The sequence below is a fragment of the Euprymna scolopes genome, chromosome 38 (genome assembly GCF_053919585.1).
Source record: "Euprymna scolopes isolate OS-2025 chromosome 38, ASM5391958v1, whole genome shotgun sequence".
Taxonomy (NCBI): domain Eukaryota; kingdom Metazoa; phylum Mollusca; class Cephalopoda; order Sepiida; family Sepiolidae; genus Euprymna; species Euprymna scolopes.
In genome coordinates, this window is record NC_136519.1 from 62642203 (window position 1) to 62660411 (window position 18209).

The following is an 18209-nucleotide window of genomic DNA, read 5'->3' on the forward strand; positions in this document are numbered from 1 at the left end:
GAATTTATATTCTATAGGATATGGGGACAGTATTTAGAATTAACATTACTCTTTCGAAAAGTGATATCAACTCTGAAACAACTGTAAAACAGTCTGGTACATAGATCAAACTTACAAATTAGAAGAGAAAATATCTAATAAGTTTTCTAATTTTCTGGGAAAAAATTGATATCTACAATAAATTATTTCAAGTTAAGTGAAATAGAATTCAATGAAGATTTTCAAATGGAAAATAAATATCTCCTGAATGCTTAATTAATAAACATTCACATGAAACAAAATTTCATGTAATTATCTATCCAATGAACATTCAAACAGATCGGCAAAACACCTTTTAAGTATTAAAAAAAACTTAAATTTTGTATTCACTGTAAATACTTTAAAACTCCTATAAAACCACATGCATAAAAAGATCAAAATGAAGAAAAACTTTATTCAAATTCAAGTCTGAATATATCCAATGAGTCTTTGAATATGAGAAAAATGTTCTTTTTCAAATTTTAATCAAAACTTATCAATTGAGTTTTGGAAATTTCGACAATATTTTCTTTGAATTTTATGAGATATAACAAAAAATCTTATATTACAATGGAATTAGATAGTATTTAAATTAAAAAACCTGAATATTTTTAGATAATGATAGAAATTTTCTGTGCATATTAATCATAATGCCAAGCATTAATATTAAATAAAAAAAATTAATCAGAACCCATTAATCGGCAGAAGCATGACAGATTCAAAACAGAATCATTAAAAGACCACTCGCTCGAAAACAAATTAAAGTTGTTGGTGGCTACTGCCGTCTCTGGAAAATAGCAGACACCGGTGTCCGTGGCCCAAATGAAATAATCTGGCTTCCACTGTTGGACATTGTTTTCCAGTGGCAGCTAGTGGAAGCAATTTCCTGTGATGGTGGTTAGCATTGTTGGTTACTGTCGATTAGTGGCAATAACCTGCCGATTCGAAAAAAAACAAAACAAACCATTTAAGGGAAAAACATTACATACATATTTATCATGCCTAAGACAGTATAACTTCAAAAAATGGTTCATTAGAAAAATAAGTAAAAACAGAAGTTTTGGAAGTTAGCGATCCTCACACTTTAGAATGAGCGAAATCAGTGATAAATAACTACCTTCTACTGATGACAGTATCTTTCAAGTCTATCATCGTTTTTCTTCTTGCATTTTTTTCTAAAAGTAGCTCTAGCACATCTAAATAAAATACTCCACAGAAAGTAAAAATAGCAAGAAAACAAATATATAACAAATAAGTGTTTCCTAGCCAATAAAATATGTTGAAACCTACCTGCATAATATTTTTGTTTTAACTTATTTGGAAGTGTTTATTCACGTCTAAAAAGAAAGTGTTTACATAAGTCATAGGTAATTGGTCAAGAATATAAAATTAAATATAATCAACAAGAATAAAAAAAAAAACATCATTAAAATCATTATCACTTAAAAATAGAAAATTAAATATTGGTACCCATATAGGATATTTTTTTTGGGGGGGGGGAGTTTAGTAATGTGTCGATATTTTCTACATATTTACATTTCCAAACCAATGCTGTGTTTACATTTGAGAGTTTTTCGTCAGAGCAAGGAAAAAACAATATGTGTTTGATTATATTTTATGCTAGTTCTGTGTGTGCAATGCATGTTAAAATGCTAATAATTCTCAAAATATATTAGAGCTCACTGTAGTCAAATTTTAAGGGTTCCAGAATTTAATTTGAATAATTTTGAGCAATTATCATGACTTCAAAGATTCTATGTTTATTTTAGCAAAATTGCATCATGTTTAAAAGTTAATTTTATGTTTGATTTTAAAGAGTGTTAAAATTATATTTTTTTTACTTATGCATGTATGTTAACATGTTGAATTGTTAAAAATAAGTTGCCAGTATTTTAGGATAATTTTAAAGTTACCAGTAGTTAATATTCTGTTTTTGAACGATTACGAGAGGCGTGCAATAAGTAATGCCCCTGACCCACTTCCGGTAGCAGTAGAGCAACAAAACTTTGCACAGTTATTAGTCTTTCTCTACACAGGAACCACCCAGAGTTATGCATTTCTCCCATCGTTTGATGCAGCTCTGGAGACCGTTTTTGTAGAACACCCCAGGTTGGTCCTCCAACCACGACGTGACTTCAGAAATCAAGGCTGCATCATCTGGGAAACGCTTTCCTTTCAAAAACAACTTTATGGCTGGGAAGAGGTGAAAGTCAGGGGTGCAAGATCAGGAGAGTAGGGAGGATGGGGAAGGATTTCATAATCACACGCCCGTGCTTCTGATCTGGCGACATGCAAGTTGTGGACCGGAGCGTTGTCCTGCAGGAGGAGGGTACCTTTGCTGATCTTGCCCCGCCTCTTGATTTTGATAGCTTCCCTTAATTTCCTCAAAAGTGAAGCATAATAGACTCCTGTAATTGTGGTACTCTTTGCCAGGAAATCTGTCATCACTACTCTGTCCTGGTCCCAGAAGACTGTGAGTGGGACCTTGCCAGCAGAGGGCTGCACCCTTGCCTTTGTGGTGGTGAGTCCAAGTGCTTCCACTGCATTGACTGGGCTTTGGTCTCTAGATCATAGTGATGGACCCAGGTTTCATCCTGTATAATCAGTCTTTTGAAAAACTTTGACTCATCTTCTTGGCACATCTCCAAATTCATCCTCGAGCACTCAATGCGTTCTCGCTTCTGGAATGGTGTGATCAACCTGGGAATCCACCTGGCAGACACCTTATGCATATGCAAATGGTCATGAATGATAGTTTCCACAGACCCTGACTAATCTTGACATCTTGGGCTATTTGGCGAATAGTAATGAGCCGATCTTCCAAAATGGCAGCCTCAACCTGACGGACAGATGCTTCATCAATGGCAGAAGGGGGTGGGGGAGGCTATGTTTGAATTCACGATGCCAGCGTTTTACAAGGTCATATGATGGGGCATTATCACCATAAGTTTCTTTCATTTCATCAAAAGTCTCCTGTGGTGTGCGTCCTTTTAAATACAAAAACCAGATCACTGCTCGACATTCAACAGGCTCCATTTCACACCTGACTCAGTTCAAACACCTGTAAACCAGAAAAAACAATTAGTTCAGAGCTGTAATTTGCCACATAACCTGTAGAGATATAAATCATTGCACATGCAAAATTTCAACTAACTCAGACAACTGAAAGTGGGTCAGGGGCATTATTCGTATGTTTGTACCTTTTTTTTTTTTTTTTAACACTATTGCGTCCTGTAGAGAAGTGCTTTTATGTTATAATGGATTCTCAGAATCCACCATGCAATTATTTTACTGCAGTAATCTGTAAAAATATATTCCAGTTAAATGTAAGCTTTACAGCATCTGTTATTAATTTGTTAGGTGAAAGTATGCAATAGTTGCAAAACACTATTCCCTCCTTTGTAATGGGTTTCTAAATAATCACATAATTATTTCAGTGCACTTCATTACGGCATAAGTCCAAAAAGAATATATTAAATGTCCAAAAGAAAAGTATGAATCTATAAAGAACATTATTCATCAAACCGTAGCATATATGTAGTGTGTAAACATTGTCCTCTGCTTGTAGGCGATCAGAATGACAAAAGAAAATGTTATCCAAATAAATAGTTAATGTGTAAAATTAGATGTATAAAGGGAAAAAATAAGCAAACATTCATTAAAACCCGACTCATATAACATCAGTCAACAACTATTAGTATGTTCTTTACATTTGATGGTGATGAACACAAAGAAAGAATGTAGAAAATACATTAACTACTAGATCCTATACATATGTTTGTGTATGTTTTAGTCTTAGCAGAAAAGCTAAACAGTCATTAATTATGTAAAAGGAGTGGAAGATTCATTTGTTGTTGTTATATTTTTTTTTTTTTTTTTTTTACATAGGCATCACCACATTATCAAGGCCAAGAGGCCACTCAAGGATAAGGGTTAAAGAGTGTACAGTAGAAATTGGACAATATAGTAATCATTAGTAATGAAAATTTGGTAAATTTGATAACTTATATGGAACGGCTCATCAAGAACTTATTTACGTTAGACTTGAAGACAACCATATTGTAGTCAGCAGGAAAGCAGGAAAACGTAAGACAATTCCACAGGCGTGCAGTTCTAAGAAAGAAGCTTTGTTCATGGAATCTACGTTTAGGTTTAGGCACAGATAAAGAGTGGGGGGAATTATTGATAGTGTTTCCAGCTAGACGAGTGTTTCTTGTGAAAGTTTGGCGAGGGGGGACCATAGATTGAAGCTCAGTCGAACACTTTCCATGAAAATAACGATACATCAGAGAAAAACTCGCAACATCTCTTCTGTGAGATAAAGGTTGCAAGGAAGAGAAAAGGACATCTCCTACGAGGCTACGAAGTCTATTTTGAACTCTATCAAGGCAGGCCAAGTCCTTTCTAGCAGCTCCTGCCCAGATGTGGCAACAGTATTCCATCCTTGGACGTACCTGGCTCTTATATAGATAGAGAATAGCATCAGCAGTGAGATATCTAGAAAGATCCCACCATTTTTCCAGCGGCCTTGGCAACAGATTTGATGTACGTGTTCCATTTAAGATCAGGAGTAAAGGTCAAGCCAAGAAGCTTGTCAAAACTTGAGGCCTCCCCAAGACGAGAGCCATTCATTTGAATTGATGCCAGATGTGGATCAGAATGTTGATGATGTAAAGAGAGAAGCTTGGTTTTAGATGCATTAAAAGTAACCAGCCACTCCTTTCCCCATTGTACTACGTGCTCAAGATCAGAGGAGAGAGAATTGGAGAGAACTTGGTCGTTTACTGTCTTAGATGTGCTACCATAAATGGTAGTGTCGTCAGCATAGATGTCTACAAATGATGTAAGGATGTGATTTGGAAGATCATTAATGTAGATCAGGAAAAGAGTTGGGCCCAGGATAGACCCCTGAGGGACACCGGCATTAATACTGTGAGCTTCTGATTTTTGCCCCTCAACTACTACTCTTATGAACCTATCAGAGAGAAATGATTTAATAATTGAGAAGACATTTCCAGCAATACCATAGCTAGAGATCTTATGAAGTAAACCTTTATGCCATACCCTATCAAAGGCATTAGATATGTCAAGAGCAATTGCCCTAGAAAGGTTGCCTCCGTCGAGAGATTTGCTAATCCTATGCAATATAACTGTAAGCACATCTGCTGTAGATCTAGCAGAACGGAAACCATATTGAGTGTTAGAAATTAAGTGCGTGTGTGAACTGAAATTGATACCATGCATAGAAGTATTTGTTCTAGCGACACCATATTGTAATGTTCTGAAGTGTTCTTTTAGAATGATCTAATTCCGGAATAAGAAAATTAGCAGGCAACCAATCAGAGGCAGCGGACTTTCCCTGAGGGAGACTTTATTTTTTTTATTCTACTACGGGAAAGTTAATATATAGGTATATCTGTATGTATGAGCCAGTTACAGGCAATATAAACGTAGAATCTGTGGAACATGTAGACTTCCTCCCAGTTTATACTGGTGGTGGTGGTATGTCTAAATATTTAGAGGGAAAAATAGGTACCTCTTCCTCTAACCATATTGCGATTGTGATAGTATTGCTCCTAGGATGTAATGTATTTTATCACAAGTGAATGTGTTTGAAAGCTACTTAAGATAGTGACTATTGGTCTAGCTGTATTGAATTTTTATGTGGCATCTGTTGTTGCAAACCTATGATACTTTTTTTCAAAGGGGAATCCCTGTGACTGCTTTATTAATAGAGATAAACTTCAATACAACGAAAATTTAGAAAATGTATGAAGTTTTTCTTTAATTTTTAAAATATGTTAAGATACAAGCTTATCTAAATAGAAAAGTAATTTGCTCATCGTTATGTGTTGCATTTTTAAGTTTTCAGTGTTTTTTTTTTTTTACTTGACGAGGCTAAACTTTTTAACAGGTATCTCAAGCTAGCCTAGTTTAGGGCGCGAAAACTGGTAAATAAAGTTAAATTTCTCTTAACTTCAATTTGCGATCTCGTTTATTTTTTGGGTTATTTTGATAAAGTTTTGATTTAAATAAAACTTAGTCTTTTTGCTTTATAGATATCTATATAATTCTTTTTCTTTTGTCTTTAATGTTTTTTTTTATAGGCTACTTCAAGTTATGTCACTAATTTTGGTGAAAACCACTTTAATTTTTTATACACACAAAAAAAATGTTTTTCAAATTTGGTGCGCGCCATATTGTGAGTCTTTACGTATAAAAAAAAGGTACCATTTTAAAGAAAAAAAGGTCACTATTCAATATGGTGAGCTTAAAATAGGGCTTTTAAGTTGTTTTTCACAAAAAACAACTTAAAAACCCTTTTTTAAAAACTTCAGTGAAAGAAATATGAAAGAAATTCAATTGAAAAAATTCCGAAAACGGCACCGCTTTGTAGAGAAATATCTCCTCTTTAATAATCTGTTGGTGTCATTACTACGCTCATAAATCAAGGAGCGCCACTAATAAAAGTGAGTGTACCTACACATCGAGATCTACAACTTAATGCTGAGTGACCAAAGTACAAAGTATCATCACGAAAAATCACTGTCAGCACGAACGAGCCCCACAGCCGAACGAAAAAGTAAACTTGTTTCAGTATGGATATATCAAAGTTCTTAGGCGAGTTTGTTTTTGTTTATTTAAAAGTTATAGAAAGTTATTGTTTAAAATATTTTTAGTGCGTCAATAAAAAAAAATGAAAATTTACAATTTAAAAAATAATGTCAGTTGTTTATTTTCTATATTTTCTTTAAAACTTTCATATGTTCTTTGCTTTATCTTCTTTTACTTGGATAAACTTCAGCATTGTTGAATTATCTTTTAAAAATTAAACTGGATATATTTTAAACAAAAAAACAAAAACATTTTTAGTTGCGTGTGACTGACGAAAAATTTTTTTCATTTTAAAAAATGTGCCTCATTTTTTTTTACTTATTCAATTCTCTTATGTTCTGTCAGGCGTTTTTGGTATATCTAACATTGTTCATTTTTTTTATTAGACTGTACATTTGCATTAGAAAATATAGCTAACGTTTTAAGTTACGTGCAACAAGTCGTGTAAATAAAAAGAATTTCACGTAAAAATGTGCATTTTTTTTGTTTATATTCTATTGAGTGTTTTTGATAAATATGAAGATTTTAATTACTTGAAAAATAACTGAAAATATAGTTATGTGCACGTGGCACGTAAATGAAAAAATTGCCCTGTAAAAATGTGTATCATTTTTTATTTTTGTTTATTTAATAATTCCCGAGACCCATATGTTCTATCGGATATTTTTGATAAACTTGAACAGTTTGTTAAATTATTATTATTATTTTTTTTAATTAAGACTGGATCCATTTAAAAAAAGAATTTTTTTTAAATGTGCGAGAAGAGCAGTCAATATTTTGATTTACTTGTAAAATATTTTTTTTGGTTTCGTCATTATTTTTTATTTACAGATTCTTTAAATGCCAAAGGAGCGAATAAGTTGACTAATGGAGTTCTTCATCTCCAACATTATTTAACGAAGAACAACCTGAAGTTCAGCATGATAGTAGTGGTTAAATAGACTTCTGTCGTCTAATTACGATGAGAAACATTTATCCTCAACATTAAAAAAACTAGTAAAAGAGAATCAATTAAAATGAAAAACAAAGGGAAGTAAGCCTGAAGAACTGCAGCAGTTTTTGAATTCATCCTTCCAAGACTGAGTTAGTATATCTGCCCAGAATAAATCTGCAGATAATTCAGCCACTACCGAACACCCATCTGCTTCAAAAGTGAAGGCACTGGAAGAATCTGTCACAAAATATTAGGATGCACTGTCTAATCTGAAAATTGGATTTCGTTCGATATATGAAACTGCGTCTGAACAAAAAGCATCTCTACAAAGCAAAAATACTCATATGACAAATACAGTTGCCAGCTTGCGCAAAGAAGTCTCCAAACTTTCACAGTTAGTTGAGAGATAGAAAAAAGTGATGTATAATTATATAAAAAAAATACTCTGAAACAAGTCAACAAGAGGCAGTTAAATGAAAATAATGATTAAAAAAAAACAAGTCTGCTCATTGAAGAAGCAGCAAATAAAGTGAAAAGATCAAATCTTGACAAAAGGAAGTGTAAGAAGTTGAGGATGGAGAAGACCTCCAGCAAATACTGGAAGAAAATAAAAAAGATTAGAACAACCAGATTAGACAGTTTCTGCAATCACTTTACTGATGATGTAAGGATGACAATTACAGGCCTCCAGGAAGTAGGCCTCCTCCTTCAAAATGTTCTAAAATAATTGACATTGTTGGTCGCAACTTTTTTGAAGAAAAGCTGAAGGATCTTCCTTCAATATCCACATTGGCAAATATCAGTGATTTAATTTTTAAGATTCATGCTACAGAAAAGATCCTGCAGTCACCAAGTGTCACACCCCATACAGATGGGACTAGTAGACAAAAACAAAGGTGGTACTGAGTGATGGAACTCTGGTTAGTTTGGGTTTTTCTGTGGTTGCTTCAGAGGATTCTGATACACTGCTCTCTACAAACATGAATCTGCTTGAGGAGTAGAGTGATATCTACTACTGCCTAGTTACAGATGAGGAAAAAAATGTTTTTAAGCAGCTTCTGGAAAGAATCACAAGTTTAATGTCTGACCGAGCAGCAGTCATGCAATGTTACAAGAAATTTAGTTCTTACCAGTCAACTACATTACAGAAGGACAGAAGGGCACTCAGAGTACACATTTTTTACTCCGCTTATCTTCATATGAGACTGTACTAAAAGACAGAGCAAAGTATGTGCAGTTCTGCGAGTACCCTTTAAAATTGGACTTCATCAGAATCAGCTACAGCTAGGCTGATTAGAACTACTGCGTGTGGCGACGATAAAAGTGATTGCACAACTATACGGCTGGTGTTCTGCAGCAAAGAAGAGACAATATACAACTATTCTTCTGGCCTTCTTCAAGTGTTTAACCACAACAAGATAAGAGGCAAAACAATTCATATTTACTTCTTAAAAATAATTAAAGACAACTTCAAGTTGTATGAATCTGCATCGGTCTAAGTTCTGTTGTTAAATTGCTTTACTCAGATTCTTTTTTGAATCAAGTACTCACAGGAGAGGCTACATACAGGTTGCTAACATCCATAGTGAAAATTGTTCTATGGAATGGAACCAACAGGATTCGAACTTGACATCCACAGGTCATCCATGGATTTTTGTATCCATGTCACCAACACCATGACATGCGAAAGGATTACATTTGTGTTTCTTTCTTTTTGTAATTGTATCCCCAGTAATTACTGCCTTCCATACTTGTTACTGCCTCACGTTTTGGGCCAACTAACCCTCTAACCTGCTTTGAGTAGGATTGAAACTACTATCTTCAGACAATGCTCACCAGGAACCATAGAGACTCAATTCCTCTATCAACTGTCCATATCAATTGTCTCAAATCAGAAGTTATCGGGCAAATAGGTTTAATTCTCTTACAGAGCATTTTGGTTGACATTTCTGATGAGAGACTACATCCCATTCTTGCTGCAGTTCGTCTGCTGAACATTAATTTGACAAAACCCTTCTGGAATCTTGTCAACAGCACTGTTCAGTATGTCGACTTCCATCACTATGTCAAGAAAATAGCTCTAAATTTAGAATGCTAGATCAACTGTTATTAGACTGACTGTAGAGGTGTATTTGATGGGGAATTCTTTGAGGAAAGCAATGCATCTCTCTGTGTTGGTCTCATGGCACCTGAACTTGTTTGCATAAGGTACTCAGTAAGTTCCTCATTGTCACTAAGCACCAGTTGCATGGCTTTTTAGAAGGAGGTGCTTTTGGAAGAGATGTGGATCAGGAGATAAGAGATGCCTTGAATAGCTGCCCTCTAACAAATCTGTCAGGTGAGCATACCTTTGGAGATTTAGATTTTAGCATGCAAACAAAATGACATGCATCGCTAGATAATCGATCATCTTCAAATATGCTCAAGCACAATCGGACAACAGCTTGGTTGGAAGTAATACCATCAACAAAGAGGCAATCCATTCTGACCATCTCCAGAAAACATGCAAAACATCTGCAGATATGCACGACAAGAAGCCCTTGTGAAACTGTAAAAAATTGCAAAAAATGAAAGACTAAAAGGAAAAAGAAAGTGAAGCTGATGCTGAGAAAGAGAGAAATATCAAGCACGGTGGTTCAATGAAGTTTGTTAAACAGATAAAGATTTCAGAAACTGGTTTGGAAAGACCAACTGAAATACTCAAGGTTGTGTTAGGTGTCAAAATCTACACCAGTGGAAATAAAGTTCAACTGGAAGCTGCTCTCTTTGACTACTTGAGAAGAAATTCAGTTAATTCATTTCCATCTCCAAAGCAACAAAAAAAGTCCCTTAGTGAATCTGCTGAACATTCAGATAACTCCTGCAGTTGCTATGAAGAACCATCTCAGGATATCTTCAGTTATGAGCATCAAGGACAATGGGTTGCTGTCTACTATGACACCAACTTTTACATTGGCCAAGTCATTGAGGTTATATCTGCTGTAATAAAATTTTTACCGCAAACCAAAGGTAGAAAAGATTTTTTCAGATGACATTGCACAGGTAGAGTAAGCATTTGTTTACAGATGGGGTTTTGAGGTAATGCCAGTTTCAAGTGATGGTAGGATTTGGAGTGTTCCTGATATATCTACCATAGCAGAAGCTTATGAAAGGATTCTGAGAGAAAATAAGGAAAGGAATTGTAGTAAGACCTCTGCCTATAAAATATCTTACTTATTTACTTGTCTTTTAAGTTGAAAGTTTTTCAATGCTTGAAAAAAAAATGACTTGTGACTTTTTAGTATAACAAATTTCTAAATCTTATTGTTGTCGGTCCTTTTTTTGGCGAGTTTAAATTCCCCAAAGTAAAAATATTTTTGTGGCAAAAAGTTTTGCTATTAGAAACAAGGCAAACTTTTTTAATTCCTCACCCAAAAATGATTAAAGTTGCAAAGTTTCAAGCTTCTACATCCAATCGTTACATTTTTACAGCAATTTTAGTAACGTATAATTTTGACTCGTTTTTTTTAACCCTTTTTTGCCCTTTTTACCAAATTGTCTGTTTGATTGCTTTTACATGCTCCACAATTGAGTGGTTTCATCAATTTATGATTAAAAGAAAAAAATTATCTTGATCTCTAATGTGTTATGAATCATACTAAGACTATTCAATACATTAGCTATTGAAATGAAATTTATACAAACAGTCAAAGTTACATTTCCATGTCATATTTGCACTTTTTTCCTGTTGGTAGTGGGATTTTGCCTAGTGTTTAGGTTGGTTTCATCTAAAAATTATTGCTTTCATTATTATTAATTTTCATTTATCACAAGATGACATTTATAAGGATTTTTCACTTGTTAGTAGCTTATATTTTTAGTTATATACTATGAAATTTGGCTTCAGGACCATGATAGCAAATTTTCCACTTTCCGACAACCTTTGAACAATCATAACTTGATGGCTAATTGAGCTACCAAAATAAATTTGGTACTTTTGTTTATGGTTTACAAAAATCTATATGACCACATTGTTTTTTAGATATAATGAAAATAAACCTATTTAGAAGAAATGTTAACGTAAGTTAAAACAGAATAAATTTATCCACCGAGGTATAAAATTAATTTATTTTTGCCTTTGGTTATGGTTATATGTTGTATATTAATGTTAAAATCAGTCTTTTTAACTTGACGAAGTTCTGTTGATCTTAAACAATTGTTTAAGCATTTTCATTGGAGATGCATATTAATTTATAGATATTTTCTTTTCTTAAAAACAAAACATTCTATTGTCTCATAATCTATATTATATTTCTGTCTGCTTTCCACTTTTTTTTTTCGGAAACTGAATTGATCTGTCTGAAATTTTGTATAAACTTTTGCTATGATAAGCTGTAGCAAGCTAAGTTAAGACTTAGCGTTTGATGCAGATAAAGATTAACAGGGATTAATATTTAATTAGCGTTTGATGCAGATAAAGATTAAAAGGGATTAATATTTAATTAGCGTTTGATGCAGATAAAGATTAACAGGGATTAATATTTAATTAGCATTTGATGCAGATAAAGATTAACAGGGATTAATATTTAATGCAAAAATGACAAACTTAACCACATTTAACCATCATTTTGACAAAGTATTCATTTCAAATTTTGCCAGTTTTTGACAAGTTAAGAAATCTAGTTTTATTAATATTCCTTTGTAATAAGAATCTGTCAAGAAACAATAAGAAATCTGCAGCATGAAAATCAATTTTTTGCTGAGAGTGAATGTGTCTTTTGGGCAAAAACATCTATTAATGAAACTTCTGTTTATTTTCTAAAGGCTGTTTTTCACATCTACTTTAATAATATAACATACAGGCTAAAATATTATTTTGTTCTTTAGTTATGTCTGGAAAAAAATAAATTAAAAAAAAAAACATTTTGATTGTTCGAAATAACCATAATTTTTAATTCACTCTTATTGCCTATTACTCTCACTTTTATTAAATGTTTAAGCCATCGCTTATTTGATAGAATTTCTATAACTCTCACATCCACAGTTCTTTCATTTTCTGTTTAACAGAACAACAATAAAGGTAAACAGATGATGGGAATATTTCTTTAGAAACAATACAAAATATCACTACAAGTATTAATATTGCTTAACCCATAGCTGGAGAAGAAATAGAAAGGGAAATATATAACAATAGATTAACTTTTAGATTTTGCTATCTTTTTTTTTTTTTTTTTTTTAACTCACTTCGCAACCTCACCTTTTCTTGATCCAAACAATATAATCAGAGTTCCGGGAGTGACATTTTTCAGGTTATTAAAGTTGATTGAATCAACATTTGCAAAGTTAGAGATGGGTGATTTATTCACTTAATTACACATTACAACTAATATATTTTTTTCATAGAGAACCAAACAATATTTATCCATTTTATATTTTCTAATAAGCTGTAATGATTCACTTATTTCTCTTGTTCACTTTTTGCATGTTGATTTGACCAATATTTTCAATGTCTCTGAACATTTAGAAAAAGAGCGACTATTTTCCATTTTTTTAGCGGTGCTTCTTATTTGCTTTATTTTATACACACTGTAAAGATGTATGTATATTAGATAACAAAAAGGTTCAGGGAGGTGGAGTGCAAGACAAAATATTTTGAAACTATAAAGTTACTGATGTAATGGAATGCCCTAACATCCCTTCATAGATGAAATGAACTATGGATATATTGACCCTCTCACATGACGGAGGCAGAAGGAAAAAAAGACAGGAAGAGAATAAGAAAATATGTTGAGTCACTCTTATGTCACATGTATTCCCTTGTGAATAAACCCCCTTTGTCATAACCCCGTGTTCCTTGCTGTATTCTTATTTAAAGTAAGAATACAACAAATGGCGACAGGATTCGAATTCACAAAGAGGAAACTTTAAGCGAAAAAGATATTGGACAACAAATGGAAAAAATACTGCACGGAAAAATTCAACTACTGAAAAAAAGCTAACACACACACACACCAAAAGTTATATATTTTTTTAAAATTCAGTCTTACGGTCCTACTAAAAAGAGAGAGAAATTGACATTTCATGAAGCATTGAAAGGAACAATTATCCTCGGAACGTAAGAAAGTTGCCCATTTCAAATTTCTTTTGTTTTATAGGAAGAAAAAAAATTTGGTGGAAAAGAATGCACGTATGCTGTTGGTTCAGTATCAATTTTATGTGTAACCCCCTCCAAAAACCTTGTCAACAAAAGAAAGTTTTTTTTTTTTTGGTGGTTAAAAAAAAACAAAAAACTATTTAGTGAATTTATTTAATGCTTTTTGCAGGTATTGCTAACCTTTTGTTTTATTACTGTGTTAAAAGAAAAAATTCTTCAACATGGAACAATTAGCAGAGTTTACAAAAACGATACAATTAGCACTGGTGGCCCAACAAAGCCAGATGGAATTTTTACAAAAAGAACAGTTAAAACAAAATGAAGTATAAAAACAATATTAATGAAATAAGAAGAAAAAAGGATTGTCGGTTCACTCCGGAAGGAATTGCAAATTCCCTGAAAGAATTTTTATATGAACCAACTAATGGCTTAACGTTTCCAGCATATTATCGTAGATATGAAAATATTTTTTCCAAATGATGTCAGGCCTGGTCGGATGAAGAAAAAATTATTTTATTACTGCAAAGACTGGGTTTCCATGAAAATACCAAGTATACAAATTTTATACTCCCAAGGAAACCCGAAGATATTTCTTTTAAAGAGACTATAGAAATTTTATCGAACATTTTCGGGGAGCGAGATAGCTTGTTTTATACTTGTTATAGGTGTTTAAATATTTTGAAACAAGATGAAGACTTTATCGCCTATGCTGGGAGAGTAAATGCCCAATGCGAGTTATTTAAGTTGAAAGACCTAAAAGAGGACATGTTTAAATGCTTGATATTTGTGCAAGGGTTAACATCCTCGAAGGATAAAGAGATTCGTTCTAGGATATTATGAACAAAGACATAGAAATAACCTTGTAGAAAGTTACTGAGGAATGCGAGAAACTTAAATTTAAAACTGGATAATACTATCTCCCTTCATAATGACCCCGCTAATTAAGTCCCTGATAGTAGCCCCCTGCTTCAAAGTGGCACTGTGCCTTGTTTGAGGTGAAAATTGAATAAAAAAAAAAACTAGTATCAAAGAGAAAAATGTTGACAAAATACAAAGGGTAAAGCAAGGTGACCACTATGTAAAAAAATACTGTAAGACGTGTGGAGGGAAGAATCACTTCACAAAAGAGTGTTACTTCAAAAGCAAAATATGCTATAAGTGCGGGCGTAAAGGACACAAGTCAACAGCATGCAAAAAGGAGAAATACTGTAAGCCTGAAATAAAGACCACTGATTCTAAAAAAGAGTCTATGTATGGTAAAAAACGGAAATATATTGAAGTTAGAATCAATGGCCGGAAAGTAAACTGTCTTTTAGATACTGGAAGTGACATATCCTTAATTGATGAAACAACATGGAAGAACATTGGTTCTCCAAAGCTGCAAAACACAAAGAAAATTGCAAGAGGAATGTCTGGAAATAGATTAAAATTTAAAGGTGAATTTTATACTAATGTGACCCTGAATAAAAAGACGTTAAAAACTAAAATGTATGTGATACCTGGAAAAATTCTAATCTATTCGGTATAGATTTAATGATACTTTTCAATTTATGGGAGAAACCAATAAACTCATTTTGCAAAAGAGTAAATGTGACAGGATCTGAAAGTCCCAAACTGCCAGGAAGATTTGTTGGGGATTTGAAGAAGGATTTTAAAAATGTATTTTCTGCACTAAAACGGAAGTGAAATTTGAACTGAAAGATGAAGTGAAACCGGTGTTTAAACCCAAAAAGAATGTTCTGTATTCAGCATTAGAAACAATCGAGAAAGAATTAAATAGACTCTAAGAAATCAAAGTAATAAAAAAAGTGGACTACTCTGAATGGGCATCACCCACAGTTTATGTGAAAAAAATCAGGGTATGTGGGGATTTTTCAATGGGACTGAATGATTGCTTAAGGGATCATAACTATTCACTCTCTAACCCTGAGGAAATATTTTCTAAGTTAAACGGAGGAAAAATTTTCACAAAAATTGACTTATCAGAAGCATATTTGTAGGTCAAAGTCCACGAAGATTGTTATAAATACCTGACAATGAATACTCATAAAGGATTATTTTCCCTAAAACGATTGCCGTTTGGGTTGAAAGTAGCACCAAATATATTCCAACAAATTATGGATGCCATACTAGCAGGCTTGGATTTTGTAATGGCTTATTTAGACAACATTTTGATAAGCAAAAATGTTGAACATAAAAACCATATTCGGAAGGTATTCGATAAAATAGAAAACTACAGATTTAAAGTGGCTCTCGAAAAATGTAATTTTGGTATGGACAAGATTGAATATTTGGGACAAATAATTGATTGGAAAGGTAGAAGACCTAACCCAAATAGGACAGAAGCAATTAGAGACATGCCTAGACCAGACAATGTAGTGAAGTTACAGTCATTCCTGGGTCTAGCAAACTACTATAATTCTTATATCCCAAATATGCACAAACTAAGAACACCATTAAATGAACTATTGAAGAAGAATAAAAAATGTCTCTGGACAAAAGAATGTGAGGAAGCATTCCAAAAAATTTAAATTTGTTATTGGATCTAGCGGTAGCACATTACGATCCGAAAAAGGATTTAATCGTAGCGGCAGATGCGAGCGAATACGGTTTAGGAGTGCTTTTATACAGAATGGAAGATGGATCTACTAAAACAATTTCTCATGCCTCAAGGGTTTTATTACCCACTGAAAGAAAGTACAGTCAGATCGAAAAAGAGAGTCTGGCAATTGTGTATGCCATAGGAAAGTTTCATAGATTCGTTCATGGAAGATCTTTTGTCTCGGAAATGGACCATAAACCATTACTATCGATTTTTCATTCTAAAAAAGGGATTCCTACTCATACGGTAAATAGATTACAGAGATGGAGTATTATTTTGCTCAATTATGATTTCAAAATGAAACACCTAGCATCTAGTAAAATTGCACATGCAGATGGTTTGTCGAGATTGATCCCCAGTAAAACTGAATTTGAAGAAACTGTTATAGCAGCACTAAAAGAAGAAAATGAACTAACAGATAGATTAATAAATACTGTTAGGGAACATCCTGTTACACTTGAGGAAATAAAGGAAGCAGCGAAAACAGATAAATATATTAATAAGATAAAAAAAAAAATGGGACAAGATGAAAAGAATAGAAAAGGATTAAAAGTGTTTCCATTTTCTATGTGTGATGAAACTCTGATGTACACAGAGAGTGGTAATACCGCAAGTATTACAAAAGAAAATCAGAAAGAATTCCACATGGGACATCCTGGAATCTCTAGAATGAAGGCCCTAATAAGAGGATTCCTGGAATGGACCAGGACATTGAGAAAATGGTGAAATTATTTAAAGGTTGCCAACTATCCGTGAGATCTCCCCTCATACGGACGCAACCTTGGCCTAAAACAGATGTACCCTGGACACGCATCCATATCAATTGCACAGGATCTCTGAAGGGGCATTATTACCTAGTAATCGTAGATAGTATGTCAAAATGGCCAGAAATTTTAAAATACAAACACCCTACAGCAGCAAACACAATAAAAGCGCTGGACGAGGTATTTAGTCGGTTCGGAGTTCGGAAAACAATTGTTAGTGATAATGGCACTATGTTCACAGGTTAGGAATTCAAGCACTACAGTGAGACACTGGCCATTGAACACGTTACAACACCAACTTTTAACCCTCAATCAAACAGAGAGGCGGAAAGATTTGTTGATACATTTAAACGAACTTTAAAAAAGAAAAACATCGACATGGAAGAAAAAAAGCATTCAAAAATTCTTAGCAATATATAGGATAACACCAAATCCAAATACTAAATCATCCCCAGCTGAAATTATGTTTGCCAGGAAGGTATGCTCGGTGTTCGACCAGTTAATCCCAATAAGGTAGGTCGATTTTGGAACCCCGTGAGGCAATGGTGATGATTGTTGAGGTTTGACATAGAAAAGACCTACACAAAATATTTTTCTCAAAATCATTATCTTTGCTTGAGGAAATGACTTTACAAGTTGAAAATTTGAAGCGATTAAAAGTTTTGGTGAATTGTTAAGAACGTCCAGTCATCAAAACAATCCGTACTATTAAGAAAATGGAATCATTATTTAAAATATATTTTAAACTACATTTTTAAATAAAATGAGTGAGTATAATGAATTAATAAAATAAATATCAAGTGTAAAGGCAAAATTATGTTTTTTAAATAATAACGACTAAAGTTCGCTTTTTCATTTCAGGAACATTTTTTGGGTGGAAACATCTTAGATTTCACTGTCGCAAAACACGCTCGTTATTGATATTGAAAATTAACGTTTGTTTATTATTTAATTTGAAAACATTACGATTTAGGCTTAATTATTTCAAAAGGAAAAATGAAAAAGACATGTTTAAAATATATATTATATTTCAAGTGTCTACAGTGAATTTAAACATATTTGTTTTATTTTTTTAAATTTGTTTTGGTTAGTGCAAAAATAATGGCATTTTTGGGCATTTAAATGAACGTCAAAAACATTATT

At 33.2% G+C, this 18209-nt stretch overlaps 1 protein-coding gene across 3 annotated transcripts in view; it reads right to left on the minus strand.

Annotated features, from left to right (window-relative positions):
• LOC145263171 (putative U3 small nucleolar RNA-associated protein 11) overlaps positions 1 to 18209 on the minus strand; it is a 309596-nt gene that overhangs the window by 15482 nt on the left and 275905 nt on the right. The window contains exon 8 of one of the 3 annotated variants that reach the window (XM_080120209.1): positions 1309 to 1355. The exons of 1 other annotated variant lie outside the window; for it this stretch is intronic. In XM_080120209.1, coding sequence (XP_079976335.1) covers positions 1350 to 1355 — 6 coding nt within the window. In that variant the 3' untranslated portion in view covers positions 1309 to 1349. Of the gene's footprint in view, positions 1 to 413; positions 954 to 1308; positions 1356 to 18209 lie in introns of those variants that run through there. One more of the 3 variants, XM_080120208.1, reaches the window with a different exon arrangement.